The sequence below is a fragment of the Triplophysa dalaica genome, chromosome 14 (assembly GCF_015846415.1).
Source record: "Triplophysa dalaica isolate WHDGS20190420 chromosome 14, ASM1584641v1, whole genome shotgun sequence".
NCBI classification, from domain to species: Eukaryota; Metazoa; Chordata; class Actinopteri; order Cypriniformes; family Nemacheilidae; genus Triplophysa; species Triplophysa dalaica.
Window position 1 is genome coordinate 12,956,229 of NC_079555.1, and position 15,368 is coordinate 12,971,596.

At 47.3% G+C, this 15,368-nt stretch overlaps 1 protein-coding gene and 1 long non-coding RNA gene across 2 annotated transcripts; both read right to left on the minus strand.

The window, feature by feature from the left end:
- Positions 1-4: 4 nt before the first annotated feature.
- LOC130435983 (uncharacterized) lies at positions 5-14,131 on the minus strand. The gene is made up of 28 exons (XM_056766877.1): positions 14,018-14,131; positions 13,809-13,922; positions 13,604-13,681; positions 13,291-13,379; positions 12,863-13,061; positions 12,654-12,767; positions 6,116-6,204; positions 5,711-5,909; positions 5,502-5,615; positions 5,297-5,374; positions 4,984-5,072; positions 4,556-4,754; positions 4,347-4,460; positions 4,120-4,221; positions 3,801-3,889; positions 3,396-3,594; positions 3,187-3,300; positions 2,982-3,059; positions 2,669-2,757; positions 2,241-2,439; positions 2,032-2,145; positions 1,805-1,906; positions 1,486-1,574; positions 1,081-1,279; positions 872-985; positions 667-744; positions 354-442; positions 5-125 (listed from the first exon to the last, which is right to left on the minus strand). Exons 1-28 carry the CDS (start codon positions 14,129-14,131, stop codon positions 5-7), a joined length of 3,366 nt encoding a protein of 1,121 aa, XP_056622855.1.
- A 292-nt stretch (positions 14,132-14,423) lies between these two features.
- LOC130435192 (uncharacterized) lies at positions 14,424-15,074 on the minus strand. The gene is made up of 3 exons (XR_008908787.1): positions 14,969-15,074; positions 14,742-14,843; positions 14,424-14,511 (listed from the first exon to the last, which is right to left on the minus strand). It is a non-coding gene; the product is annotated as an uncharacterized LOC130435192 (long non-coding RNA).
- Positions 15,075-15,368: the final 294 nt, after the last annotated feature.

Below are 15,368 nucleotides of genomic sequence, written 5' to 3' on the forward strand. Positions count from 1 at the left end.
TTCTTCAGCCCCCCATACTCCATTTGTGCGCGTGTTCAGTGAACACATTCGAGTTAAATCGGGGGTTGAAGTGGAAAGCATAGTCATCCTTGTCAGACTGCCCGGTCTTGAAGTTTATCTCAAACCTGCAAGAAAGTTGAGGCAGGTTACAAGCACCTAATTCCGAATGACAGCAGGCTGTTTTTAGTCTTTTGACTCCCACAATGCATTCTTACATCTTACCTCACTTCAGATCACAAAGGGTTTAATACTTAGCACATACTGATGGATACATTGTTTCCTAAACAACATTCCAGGAGTACATACACTGTTTATATGATTGCAGATAATTAGCTAGTGAAAGTATTGCTTACTTGTCACCCGTAGTGCCAGCAACTCCCTGAAAGTACAAGGCCAGTCCTGCTTTCAGCCCCTCAGGAATCGGCCTTACATAGGGAAGGGACTGCAGCAGGCAAAATAAAGAGGCATCAGTCCTGTATTACCCATGACCCAGCAGCATGTTTTGTAATTAATGAAGTAAAAGAGTTCTTTAGGCGTCGCATTTCTGACATTTTGGTGGGACATTAGCTTGTTGTGTTGAATAACTGTTTTTATGTGCAACTGTTTCTTTAAGTACTTGCACGTTAATGTACACTGAGAAGTTACAGTAAATGTTCTGTCACTCACAGGGTTTTGGACTGGAAGTGAGAACTCTGACTGGATGGTGGAAAGGCCCCAGCGCAAAAAGCTCAGCTTGTTCCAGTTCTAATCAGAGGGAAAAATAAATTTATTTATATCGATCTTTTCTCTCCACATTATTTTTATTGATTTACTAAACAGATTAATTTAGACTACAGAACAAGCATATTTTATAAAGAGATTTTTTACTTACTTTTATGAAGCCAAGAAGTTTGACGACAAGATCTCCTTGAATTTGTAACGCTGAAACTTTTTCCAGCGGTATGCGATGATTGAACAGGTAGCACTCCTTGCCATTAACGTGTACCTGATGGATTGAAAGCAAGGGGTCGATGTGAAGAAAACTTCTTTGCTGCGATTAAGGCATCTTGTGCTTTTGGTTTCACAAAGCATGTACTGTACCTGGTATCCTTCAGGTTTGATGACAATAAACATCTCAAAAGCTTCTCCCGCTTTGAAGGGGTTGTCAGGGCCAAATTCCTCAGCACCCAATCCTCCACTTTCGCAACTGTTCATGACCACATCTGAATTGTGTCGGGGGTTGAACTGGAAAGCAGTATCATCCTTTTCAGACTGCCCGGTCTTGAAGTTTATGAAAAACCTGAGTGGAAGTTGAGGTGTGTCAAAGCTACTGAATCCAAATGCCGAGAAACCTTTTTCAATTCTTCAAGTTCAATAATGCATTCCTACAGCCTAAAAGTATTGCACTTCCAATCATAAATGTTTCAATATTCAATGTGGATTGATGAAAAGCATCTTTTTCTGATGACTTTTTATGACATTAGTCTTGCTAAATATATTACGTACCCGGGACCTTTACTACCAACAACTCCCTGCAGGTACAAAGCCAATCCTGCTTTCAGTCCCCCGGAAATCGGACCCACATAAGGAAGGGCCTGTATTAAACACAATAAGAAGACCACAGACATATCTTAACAGGGACCTTGTAGTGGGTTTTGAACATATTGAAAAGGAGCATTTGGAATTTCCTGAGGCATCACAGATTTGACACAACAGTGCAGAATCTACCATTTGGTTAAAACACAGTTTTCATGCACCGAAGATTTATTTAATGCTTCCTCTGCATTGCAAACTAAGCAGTCACTAGAAAGGATCTTTCACTCACAGGAGTTTGGATAGGTAGTGAGAGCTGCGAATGTATGGTGGAAGGCGTCCAGCTCAAGAAGCCCCTCTTCACTTGCGTAGCAAATATAGATGTGCTCCACTTCTAATGAGGAAGACGAGATAAAGTACATACAAAGATCTTCATTCACCACGAGATTAACACTGATTTCTCACACAGAATCGTTCAAGTTTGAGTATAAGCAGAACCGTTAAAAACATTTGACTTACTTGTACAAAGGCAAAAAGGTTCAGAATCACATGACCACTAATAGTTATCGCAGACACTTTTTCAAGTGGTATCCGGTGCTTGAATAGGTAGTGCTCATTGCCGTTCACGTATACCTGATGAATGGAAAGCAAGGGGTCGGTGTGAAGACTACTTCATAGCTGTGTTTGGGGCATCTTGAGAGTTTTGGTTCATTAATCACATACAGTACCTGATATCCTTCAGGTTTTATGACAATAAACATGTCAAAAGCTTCTCCAATTTTGAAGGGATTGTCCGGACCAAATTCTTCAGCCCCCCATACTCCATTTGTGCGCGTGTTCATGAACACATTCGAGTTAAATCGGGGGTTGAAGTGGAAAGCATAGTCATCCTTGTCAGACTGCCCCGTCTTGAAGTTTATCTCAAACCTGCAAGAAAGTTGAGGCAGGTTACAAGCACCTATTTCCGAATGACAGCAGGCTGTTTTTAGTCTTTTTAACTCCCACAATGCATTCTTACATCTTACCTCACTTCAGATCACAAAGGGTTTAATACTTAGCACATACTGATGGATACATTGTTTCCTAAACAACATTCCAGGAGTACATACACTGTTTATATGATTGCAGATAATTAGCTAGTGAAAGTATTGCTTACTTGTCACCCGTAGTGCCAGCAACTCCCTGAAAGTACAAGGCCAGTCCTGCTTTCAGCCCCTCAGGAATCGGCCTTACATAGGGAAGGGACTGCAGCAGGCAAAATAAAGAGGCATCAGTCCTGTATTACCCATGACCCTGCAGCATGTTTTGTATTTAATGAAGTAAAAGAGTTCTTTAGGCGTCGCATTTCTGACATTTTGGTGGGACATTAGCTTGTTGTGTTGAATAACTGTTTTTATGTGCAACTGTTTCTTTAAGTACTTGCACGTTAATGTACACTGAGAAGTTACAGTAAATGTTCTGTCACTCACAGGGTTTTGGACTGGAAGTGAGAACTCTGACTGGATGGTGGAAAGGCCCCAGCGCAAAAAGCTCAGCTTGTTCCAGTTCTAATCAGAGGGGAAAATACATTTATTTATATCGATCTTTTCTCTCCACATTATTTTTATTGATTTACTAAACAGATTAATTTAGACTACAGAACAAGCATATTTTATAAAGAGATTTTTTACTTACTTTTATGAAGCCAAGAAGTTTGACGACAAGATCTCCTTGAATTTGTAACGCTGAAACTTTTTCCAGCGGTATGCGATGATTGAACAGGTAGCACTCCTTGCCATTAACGTGTACCTGATGGATTGAAAGCAAGGGGTCGATGTGAAGAAAACTTCTTTGCTGCGATTAAGGCATCTTGTGCTTTTGGTTTCACAAAGCATGTACTGTACCTGGTATCCTTCAGGTTTGATGACAATAAACATCTCAAAAGCTTCTCCCGCTTTGAAGGGGTTGTCAGGGCCAAATTCCTCAGCACCCAATCCTCCACTTTCGCAACTGTTCATGACCACATCTGAATTGTGTCGGGGGTTGAACTGGAAAGCAGTATCATCCTTTTCAGACTGCCCGGTCTTGAAGTTGATGAAAAACCTGAGTGGAAGTTGAGGTGTGTCAAAGCTACTGAATCCAAATGCCGAGAAACCTTTTTCAATTCTTCAAGTTCAATAATGCATTCCTACAGACTAAAAGTATTGCACTTCCAATCATAAATGTTTCAATATTCAATGTGGATTGATGAAAAGCATCTTTTTCTGATGACTTTTTATGACATTAGTCTTGCTAAATATATTACGTACCCGGGACCTTTACTACCAACAACTCCCTGCAGGTACAAAGCCAATCCTGCTTTCAGTCCCCCGGAAATCGGACCCACATAAGGAAGGGCCTGTATTAAACACAATAAGAAGACCACAGACATATCTTAACAGGGACCTTGTAGTGGGTTTTGAACATATTGAAAAGGAGCATTTGGAATTTCCTGAGGCATCACAGATTTGACACAACAGTGCAGAATCTACCATTTGGTTAAAACACAGTTTTCATGCACCGCAGATTTATTTAATGCTTCCTCTGCATTGCAAACTAAGCAGTCACTAGAAAGGATCTTTCACTCACAGGAGTTTGGATAGGTAGTGAGAGCTGCGAATGTATGGTGGAAGGCGTCCAGCTCAAGAAGCCCCTCTTCACTTGCGTAGCAAATATAGATGTGCTCCACTTCTAATGAGGAAGACGAGATAAAGTACATACAAAGATCTTCATTCACCACGAGATTAACACTGATTTCTCACACAGAATCGTTCAAGTTTGAGTATAAGCAGAACCGTTAAAAACATTTGACTTACTTGTACAAAGGCAAAAAGGTTCAGAATCACATGACCACTAATAGTTATCGCAGACACTTTTTCAAGTGGTATCCGGTGCTTGAATAGGTAGTGCTCATTGCCGTTCACGTATACCTGATGAATGGAAAGCAAGGGGTCGGTGTGAAGACTACTTCATAGCTGTGTTTGGGGCATCTTGAGAGTTTTGGTTCATTAATCACATACAGTACCTGATATCCTTCAGGTTTTATGACAATAAACATGTCAAAAGCTTCTCCAATTTTGAAGGGATTGTCCGGACCAAATTCTTCAGCCCCCCATACTCCATTTGTGCGCGTGTTCATGAACACATTCGAGTTAAATCGGGGGTTGAAGTGGAAAGCATAGTCATCCTTGTCAGACTGCCCCGTCTTGAAGTTTATCTCAAACCTGCAAGAAAGTTGAGGCAGGTTACAAGCACCTATTTCCGAATGACAGCAGGCTGTTTTTAGTCTTTTTAACTCCCACAATGCATTCTTACATCTTACCTCACTTCAGATCACAAAGGGTTTAATACTTAGCACATACTGATGGATACATTGTTTCCTAAACAACATTCCAGGAGTACATACACTGTTTATATGATTGCAGATAATTAGCTAGTGAAAGTATTGCTTACTTGTCACCCGTAGTGCCAGCAACTCCCTGAAAGTACAAGGCCAGTCCTGCTTTCAGCCCCTCAGGAATCGGCCTTACATAGGGAAGGGACTGCAGCAGGCAAAATAAAGAGGCATCAGTCCTGTATTACCCATGACCCTGCAGCATGTTTTGTATTTAATGAAGTAAAAGAGTTCTTTAGGCGTCGCATTTCTGACATTTTGGTGGGACATTAGCTTGTTGTGTTGAATAACTGTTTTTATGTGCAACTGTTTCTTTAAGTACTTGCACGTTAATGTACACTGAGAAGTTACAGTAAATGTTCTGTCACTCACAGGGTTTTGGACTGGAAGTGAGAACTCTGACTGGATGGTGGAAAGGCCCCAGCGCAAAAAGCTCAGCTTGTTCCAGTTCTAATCAGAGGGGAAAATACATTTATTTATATCGATCTTTTCTCTCCACATTATTTTTATTGATTTACTAAACAGATTAATTTAGACTACAGAACAAACATATTTTATAAAGAGATTTTTTACTTACTTTTATGAAGCCAAGAAGTTTGACGACAAGATCTCCTTGAATTTGTAACGCTGAAACTTTTTCCAGCGGTATGCGATGATTGAACAGGTAGCACTCCTTGCCATTAACGTGTACCTGATGGATTGAAAGCAAGGGGTCGATGTGAAGAAAACTTCTTTGCTGCGATTAAGGCATCTTGTGCTTTTGGTTTCACAAAGCATGTACTGTACCTGGTATCCTTCAGGTTTGATGACAATAAACATCTCAAAAGCTTCTCCCGCTTTGAAGGGGTTGTCAGGGCCAAATTCCTCAGCACCCAATCCTCCACTTTCGCAACTGTTCATGACCACATCTGAATTGTGTCGGGGGTTGAACTGGAAAGCAGTATCATCCTTTTCAGACTGCCCGGTCTTGAAGTTTATGAAAAACCTGAGTGGAAGTTGAGGTGTGTCAAAGCTACTGAATCCAAATGCCGAGAAACCTTTTTCAATTCTTCAAGTTCAATAATGCATTCCTACAGCCTAAAAGTATTGCACTTCCAATCATAAATGTTTCAATATTCAATGTGGATTGATGAAAAGCATATTTTTCTGATGACTTTTTATGACATTAGTCTTGCTAAATATATTACGTACCCGGGACCTTTACTACCAACAACTCCCTGCAGGTACAAAGCCAATCCTGCTTTCAGTCCCCCGGAAATCGGACCCACATAAGGAAGGGCCTGTATTAAACACAATAAGAAGACCACAGACATATCTTAACAGGGACCTTGTAGTGGGTTTTGAACATATTGAAAAGGAGCATTTGGAATTTCCTGAGGCATCACAGATTTGACACAACAGTGCAGAATCTACCATTTGGTTAAAACACAGTTCCCTTTCTGTCGGTCTCTCGACGTTGTGTCGAGAACGACAGATGGGGTTCGCCCTTGAGAACCAATCAACTCTGACTACTATAGAAAAGGCCAATGAAATTTGGCGAATGCAATTTGCATGCCGGGCTCCGCCCCCGGAAATCCGGTATAAAAGGAGGCCGGCGTGCAGCATTCACTTACCTTTTGTTCTTCAGAGCCATCGCTCATGAGTACAACTCAGGATTCAATCCTCTACAACTACACGCTGGTGCTACGACGTGTTACAGCGGATCGTCCCTTCCTGCAGCGACCTTCCCCTGGGCGTCTCGGCGGTTCCGGAGGTGTTAGAGATTTTTTCTAAAAGTCCTTTTCAGGACTGACTGAGCATTCTCCAGCGCGGCATGTCCCGCTGTTCTCTTGGGTGCGGCACCCTCATCGAGGAGGGGGATGGACACGATCGCTGCATTAGGTGTCTGGGCGTCCAGCACACTGAAGCAGCGTTCGTTGACACATCTGCCTGCACTGCGGGCAGATTGTCATTCAGAAGTTGCGGTCACGGGTGGCTGTCTTCCTACGGGAACCAGCCACCATTTCGTCTGCTACCCGGGCTGTGACATCTGTGGCTACGGCCCCGATGACCACCCACGTTAGCAGCGTTAGTGATACGGGGAACTCTGCGAACGTAAACCCGCCAGCCAAGTGCTCACGGGCCGATCGCACCCCGATTCGCTCTTCTGAACGTTCCCCAACCGGCGGTGGCATACCGTCCGGATCCTCACGCACACACTCGGAAACGATGTGTGACGTAGATGAGATGTCGCTCGCAGCATCGGAGGGAGACTGGCATCCGACTCTGCCGAATCCAAACTCCACCCCCAGCGGTCGAGTTCAGGAGGAAGCAGAAGTGATGTCATCCGTGCTAACCCGGGGATGCGTGGTTCCCGAGGTCGGTGCGCGGTGCAAACCGCGCCCACCCCGGGTGCCATGTTTTTCCCGGAGGTGCATGAGGAGCTGTGTAAAACTTGGAACGCTCCACTCACGGACCGTTCCAGTGAAACCAGCTCCGGCTCCCTTACTTCCCTCGATGGTGAGGCAGCCAAGGACTGCGTCGAGATCCCCCGGGTGGAACGTCCGCCTGCGGTGCACCTGTGCCGCGGACGGCTACCACCTGGGGGGGGATCGACCACTCCTACCGTCCAAAGCACGTAAGACTTCGGCATCACTGGTGTCGAAAGCTTGCGATGTTGCGGGCCAGGCTGCCTCCTCTCTCTATGCCTTGGCCATCCTGCAGGTCCGCCAGGCCAGGGCGTTGAGAGGGCTCCACGAGGGTAAGGCCGACCCGGGTATAATGCAGGATCTCCGTGCCACCGCTGACAGCGCTCTACGGGCGACTAAGGCGGCGGCACGGGCCCTGGGTCGGACGATGTCCACGGTAGTGGTCCAGGAGAGACACCCCCGGCTATACCTTGTGCAGAAGAGTGACAGCAAGGAAGTCCGCTTTCTTGATGCACTCATCTCGCAGGGTGGGTTGTTGGTAACACCGTCGAGGACTGCGCTCAGCAGTTTTTTGACGGCGAAGCAGACAGTGGCAATTAACCACATTTTTTTTCACGCCGCGACTCGGCCGCCTACAAACCTCCACCCCGTCAGCAACCTCCTCGCGAGAAGGGACACTGACGGGAAGACCCCAGGGAGAACAACATCGGGCCCGAACCTTCACAGCCACGGCTCTGATCGGTCGGTACGGGACGACTCCTGCCTCGTCACCAAAGCCGGGCCCTTGTTAGGGCTTGGCGCCCACTTACTCACTGAGTTTTCTGTTCTCCCCGGGTTTACTTGCAGCCGATCGCACACTCCACTGGACTGTGCTCGGCGAACCGACCTCACACCCTGGCGAGGCGTGAGGTCGTACACATACGACAGCCGTCACCACTCTCAAACCGACAGTGCGTGCCGTTGTCCCGCCAGGCAGGTAAGCAGGCGGAGCAAAAACCTTCCCTCCGGGGACTCCCCGCGACATGGTTAGCTCCGCCAGCCGACGAACCACCCCCCGTGGGAATGATGAAGCAGACCGTCCCCTTGGTCACCCTGTCACAGTCCCTGGGAGCTCGAGAGCTGCCCACACTGTCTCGCTGGCTAATGAGGGCGGTCCGTCTTGGTTACTCGATCCAGTTCGCCAGAGACTCACCCAAGTTTCGGGGCATCATCTCTCCCTCTGTCAGAGGCAGGGACGCCTCCGTACTTCGGGTAGAGGTCACCACCCTTCTGGCAAAACAGGCATCGAGTTCGTCCCTCAAAACCAAGATGTTCAGTGGGTCACCACCCGCACTTCATCGTTCCCAAGAAAGACGGCGGGTTGCCCCCAAAGGCTGCGTACCCTGAACAGAGCACCTTCACAAGCTGCCATTCAGGGTGCTCACACAGAGGCGCGTCCTGACATCTATGAGGTGTCAGGATTGGTTCGTGGCAATCGACCTGAAGGACGCTTACTTTCATGTCTCGATCCTCCTCGACACCGGCCGTTCCCACGGTTCGCGTGCGAGAGGCGGGCATATCAGTACAGAGTCCTCCCTTTCGGTCTGTCCCTGACCGCCCTTTCTCCCTGAGAGGAGGAAGGCGAGCGGGTACTAAACTATCTCAGCGACTGGCCTATCTTGGCACACTCGCGAGATCTGTTATGTACACAAAGGGACCTGGTGCTCCGGCACCTAGGTCGATTGGGACTCCAGGTCAACCAAGAGAGGGGCAAGCTCTCCCCAGTGCAGAGCATCCTCTTTCTCGGTATGGAACTCAGCTCTGTCACCATGTCGGCACACCTGTCCGCAGTTGTGCCCAACCAGTGTTGAACTGTCTGAAATGAACATTTTAGGCAGACAGCGGTCCCCCTGAAACAATTCAGAGGCTCCTGGGACACATGGCGTCCTCGCGGGTTAATACCCCTCGAGTTGATGCACATGACACCGCTCCAACACTGGTTTCAGAGTCGAGTTCCGAGGAGAGCGTGGCACACCGGCAGCAGGCGCATGGTGATGCCGCCCTGCTGCCGACGCACCATAACCCCTAGTCTTTATGACTTTTTCGACGGACTCAGGTCCCTTTGAGCAGGTTATGAGGCAGGTCGTGGTGACGACTGAAGTCTCCCTGCAGGGGTGCGGTGTAGTGTGCAACGGGCACGCAGGTGGGGTCTTGGACGAACCCCCGCCTGCGCTGGCATATCAATTGCCAAGAGTTGTGGGCTATGCTACTTGCACTGAGCAGGCTACGGCCTCTCGTGCGAGACATGCACGTGCTGTTCCGAGGACAGCACTATAGCTGTAGCGAATACAGATCGTCAGGGTGGCGTTCGCACACAGCAGCTAAACACAACTTGCTCGACGCCTCCTCCGGTGGAGTCAACAGGTGACTCGTTCCCTGCAGGCCACACACCCCGGGCAAACTGAACTAGACAGCCGACGTGCTTTCTCGCCAGTTTATGCCTCGTGGAGAGTGGCGACTCCACCCCCGTGCAGTCCAGCTCATTTGGAGGCTGTTCGGGTAGGCCCAGGTAAAACCTGTTCACCTCCCGTAACACCACCATTTGCCCGCTTGATAGTCCCTGCCCTCGGCACGGATATCCTTGCGCACAGCTGGCCGCGGGATGGGCGGAAGCACACCTTCCCCCCCCCAGGAGCCTTCTTGTACAGACTCTGTGCAAGGTCAGGGAGCAGGAGCACCAAGTGTTATTGGTTACACCACACCGGTCTAACCGCACTTGGCCTCAGAGCCGATGCTCTGGACAGCGACTCCCCCTGAACCATTCCCCTGACAGAGGACCTGCTCTCTCAGGGGAAGGACACGTTCTGGCATCCCAGATCAGACCTCTGGAACACCCATGTCTGGTCTCTAGACGGGACGAGAAGATCCTAAGATGGCTACTCCCCCTATACGGCTGAGACCATCACCCAGGCTAGGGCCCCATCTACTAGGCGGTTACACGCCTCTAGACGGTGCCTCTTCTCGTCCTGGTGTCTTTCTCAACGAGAAAGACCCACTGAGGTGCTTGATCAGGATTGTGTTCCCCTCCTCACGAGACTGGAGACTAACATCTCCCTTCCACACTGAAAGTGTATGTAGTCGCTATTGCCACTCATCACGACTCAGTCGGTGGAAAGTTTCTAGGGCAACACGACCTGGTCTCCAGGTTCCTAAGCAGCGAGAGGGCGGAATCCGCTTCATCTCCGCTCCATACCCTCTTGGGACCCTAAGTGGTCCTGGGGAGCCTCAGGGCCCCCCAAAGAGCCCCTCGGAGGTTCCGATCTTCCTCATAGAGTAAGACGGCCCTCCTGACGGCGCTCACTTCCTTCAAGAGGGTAGGGGACCACCGAGCATCCTCCGTGTCCCTGGATTGCCTTAAACTCGGCCCTGGAAACTCTCACGTTATCTTGAGACCCAGGCCCGGATGCGTGCCCAAGAAGTTCCCACTACTCCCTCCGGGGCCAAGTGTTGAACTTGCAGGCGCTCCCCATAGGGGAGGAAGACCCAACCCGATTAGTGTTGTGTCCAGTACGTACTGGACCGCACGCAGAGCTCTGAAGCTCTGACCAGCTCCGTGTCTGTTGGAGGACAGCAGAAGGGGAAGGCTGTCTCCAAACAGAGGCTGGCGCACTGGGTCGTGGACGCCGTTACGACGGCATTCCGATCTCAGAATCTCCCATGCCCATTGGCAGTGAGGGCTCACTCCACACGGAGTTTAGCCACCTCCTGGACACTGGCAGAAGCGCCTCTCTAGCAGACATCTGTAGAGCTGCGGGTTGGGCTATGCCCAAACACCTTCGCAAGGGTTAACAACCTTCGCGTAAACCCGGTGTCAGCCCACGTCCTGCGTGGCGACATGTAGGACTTGCATCCGGGGGGGCGTATGCCTGCGAAAGCACCTTTCCACCCTCTAACAGGTTGGGTCAGTGTGCTATTTACCTTTTCTTCTTACCCGAACACATCGCTAAGAAACTGGTACCTCACCAGCCTCCCTTCTTACCCAGACACTGGTTAAGAATAGGCATTCCATCCATCACCAAACAAGCACCCCCTGGGGGCTGGCTGGGCAGAGCAGCCTTCCCCCTTAGGCCGGGATACCATGTGAGCTATCACAGATAGCTCTAACCGGACCTAGTGCTACCGGACGTCTGTAACACCCCCTCCGTGGGCTGTTCCGTCTGATGTATCCTCATGAGAATGGTTCCCACTCCTGGTAACCCATGAGCTTCCCCAGGTGGGCCTCCACCTCGCGGTTAACTACTCAGTCCGCACGTTCCATGCGTTCTCCTCCAAGGACGAGACCATACCTATATCCACCATATTCCTCCCCACGGGTAGGAGGTGGCCTCTGTAGCGCTTCTCTGATTAAGAGTCGCGCTTACCCGGTGTAAACTGATCTGGACGGCCTCTCGCCTATAGAGAGCTAAGGCCCCGTCCGTGAAAGTTACCGGTCAGGGCTGTACCCATCTTTCTCCAAGAAAGCTCTGGAACCCCCCGACCACCACACTGGAAGGTTACAGTCTCACGAAAGCTTCGAGATGACACGCCCAGGCTTGTTACCGTCGCTTCGCTAGAGATTGTGACGCGATACAGCGTTGTGGCGTTTTCCATAGGCAACCCCATCTGTCGTTCTCGACACAACGTCGAGAGACCGACAGAAAGGGAACGTCTTGGTTACGTATGTAACCTCAGTTCCCTGATGGAGGGAACGAGACGTTGTGTCCCTTATGCCACGAACACGTATCGTATTCTGCTGCAGTTTGAGAGGTCTCAGGCTCTTCAGAACAAAGGTAAGTGAATGCTGCACGCCGGCCTCCTTTTATACCGGATTTCCGGGGGCGGAGCCCGGCATGCAAATTGCATTCGCCAAATTTCATTGGCCTTTTCTATAGTAGTCAGAGTTGATTGGTTCTCAAGGGCGAACCCCATCTGTCGTTCTCGACACAACGTCTCGTTCCCTCCATCAGGGAACTGAGGTTACATACGTAACCAAGACGTTTTCATGCACCGCAGATTTATTTAATGCTTCCTCTGCATTGCAAACTAAGCAGTCACTAGAAAGGATCTTTCACTCACAGGAGTTTGGATAGGTAGTGAGAGCTGCGAATGTATGGTGGAAGGCGTCCAGCTCAAGAAGCCCCTCTTCACTTGCGTAGCAAATATAGATGTGCTCCACTTCTAATGAGGAAGACGAGATAAAGTACATACAAAGATCTTCATTCACCACGAGATTAACACTGATTTCTCACACAGAATCGTTCAAGTTTGAGTATAAGCAGAACCGTTAAAAACATTTGACTTACTTGTACAAAGGCAAAAAGGTTCAGAATCACATGACCACTAATAGTTATCGCAGACACTTTTTCAAGTGGTATCCGATGCTTGAATAGGTAGTGCTCATTGCCGTTCACGTATACCTGATGAATGGAAAGCAAGGGGTCGGTGTGAAGACTACTTCATAGCTGTGTTTGGGGCATCTTGAGAGTTTTGGTTCATTAATCACATACAGTACCTGATATCCTTCAGGTTTTATGACAATAAACATGTCAAAAGCTTCTCCAATTTTGAAGGGATTGTCCGGACCAAATTCTTCAGCCCCCCATACTCCATTTGTGCGCGTGTTCATGAACACATTCGAGTTAAATCGTGGGTTGAAGTGGAAAGCATAGTCATCCTTGTCAGACTGCCCCGTCTTGAAGTTTATCTCAAACCTGCAAGAAAGTTGAGGCAGGTTACAAGCACCTATTTCCGAATGACAGCAGGCTGTTTTTAGTCTTTTTAACTCCCACAATGCATTCTTACATCTTACCTCACTTCAGATCACAAAGGGTTTAATACTTAGCACATACTGATGGATACATTGTTTCCTAAACAACATTCCAGGAGTACATACACTGTTTATATGATTGCAGATAATTAGCTAGTGAAAGTATTGCTTACTTGTCACCCGTAGTGCCAGCAACTCCCTGAAAGTACAAGGCCAGTCCTGCTTTCAGCCCCTCAGGAATCGGCCTTACATAGGGAAGGGACTGCAGCAGGCAAAATAAAGAGGCATCAGTCCTGTATTACCCATGACCCTGCAGCATGTTTTGTATTTAATGAAGTAAAAGAGTTCTTTAGGCGTCGCATTTCTGACATTTTGGTGGGACATTAGCTTGTTGTGTTGAATAACTGTTTTTATGTGCAACTGTTTCTTTAAGTACTTGCACGTTAATGTACACTGAGAAGTTACAGTAAATGTTCTGTCACTCACAGGGTTTTGGACTGGAAGTGAGAACTCTGACTGGATGGTGGAAAGGCCCCAGCGCAAAAAGCTCAGCTTGTTCCAGTTCTAATCAGAGGGGAAAATACATTTATTTATATCGATCTTTTCTCTCCACATTATTTTTATTGATTTACTAAACAGATTAATTTAGACTACAGAACAAGCATATTTTATAAAGAGATTTTTTACTTACTTTTATGAAGCCAAGAAGTTTGACGACAAGATCTCCTTGAATTTGTAACGCTGAAACTTTTTCCAGCGGTATGCGATGATTGAACAGGTAGCACTCCTTGCCATTAACGTGTACCTGATGGATTGAAAGCAAGGGGTCGATGTGAAGAAAACTTCTTTGCTGCGATTAAGGCATCTTGTGCTTTTGGTTTCACAAAGCATGTACTGTACCTGGTATCCTTCAGGTTTGATGACAATAAACATCTCAAAAGCTTCTCCCGCTTTGAAGGGGTTGTCAGGGCCAAATTCCTCAGCACCCAATCCTCCACTTTCGCAACTGTTCATGACCACATCTGAATTGTGTCGGGGGTTGAACTGGAAAGCAGTATCAACCTTTTCAGACTGCCCGGTCTTAAAGTTTATGAAAAACCTGAGTGGAAGTTGAGGTGTGTCAAAGCTACTGAATCCAAATGCCGAGAAACCTTTTTCAATTCTTCAAGTTCAATAATGCATTCCTACAGCCTAAAAGTATTGCACTTCCAATCATAAATGTTTCAATATTCAATGTGGATTGATGAAAAGCATATTTTTCTGATGACTTTTTATGACATTAGTCTTGCTAAATATATTACGTACCCGGGACCTTTACTACCAACAACTCCCTGCAGGTACAAAGCCAATCCTGCTTTCAGTCCCCCGGAAATCGGACCCACATAAGGAAGGGCCTGTATTAAACACAATAAGAAGACCACAGACATATCTTAACAGGGACCTTGTAGTGGGTTTTGAACATATTGAAAAGGAGCATTTGGAATTTCCTGAGGCATCACAGATTTGACACAACAGTGCAGAATCTACCATTTGGTTAAAACACAGTTTTCATGCACCGCAGATTTATTTAATGCTTCCTCTGCATTGCAAACTAAGCAGTCACTAGAAAGGATCTTTCACTCACAGGAGTTTGGATAGGTAGTGAGAGCTGCGAATGTATGGTGGAAGGCGTCCAGCTCAAGAAGCCCCTCTTCACTTGCGTAGCAAATATAGATGTGCTCCACTTCTAATGAGGAAGACGAGATAAAGTACATACAAAGATCTTCATTCACCACGAGATTAACACTGATTTCTCACACAGAATCGTTCAAGTTTGAGTATAAGCAGAACCGTTAAAAACATTTGACTTACTTGTACAAAGGCAAAAAGGTTCAGAATCACATGACCACTAATAGTTATCGCAGACACTTTTTCAAGTGGTATCCGATGCTTGAATAGGTAGTGCTCATTGCCTTTCACGTATACCTGATGAATGGAAAGCAAGGGGTCGGTGTGAAGACTACTTCATAGCTGTGTTTGGGGCATCTTGAGAGTTTTGGTTCATTAATCACATACAGTACCTGATATCCTTCAGGTTTTATGACAATAAACATGTCAAAAGCTTCTCCAATTTTGAAGGGATTGTCCGGACCAAATTCTTCAGCCCCCCATACTCCATTTGTGCGTGTGTTCATGAACACATTCGAGTTAAATCGGGGGTTGAAGTGGAAAGCATAGTCATCCTTGTCAGACTGCCCGGTCTTGAAGTTTA

Bases quoted from the DNA above. Each gene is read 5' to 3' on its own strand.
- LOC130435983 (XM_056766877.1), bottom strand. From the start codon at position 14,131: ATGAACAGTTGCGAAAGTGGAGGATTGGGTGCTGAGGAATTTGGCCCT. The intron at 3,595-3,800 runs GTACGTAATATA...ACTTCCACTCAG, and splicing joins GTTGGTAGTAAAGGTCCCGG to GTTTTTCATCAACTTCAAGA. The intron at 3,301-3,395 runs GTACAGTACATG...TCAATCCATCAG, and splicing joins TCAAACCTGAAGGATACCAG to GTACACGTTAATGGCAAGGA.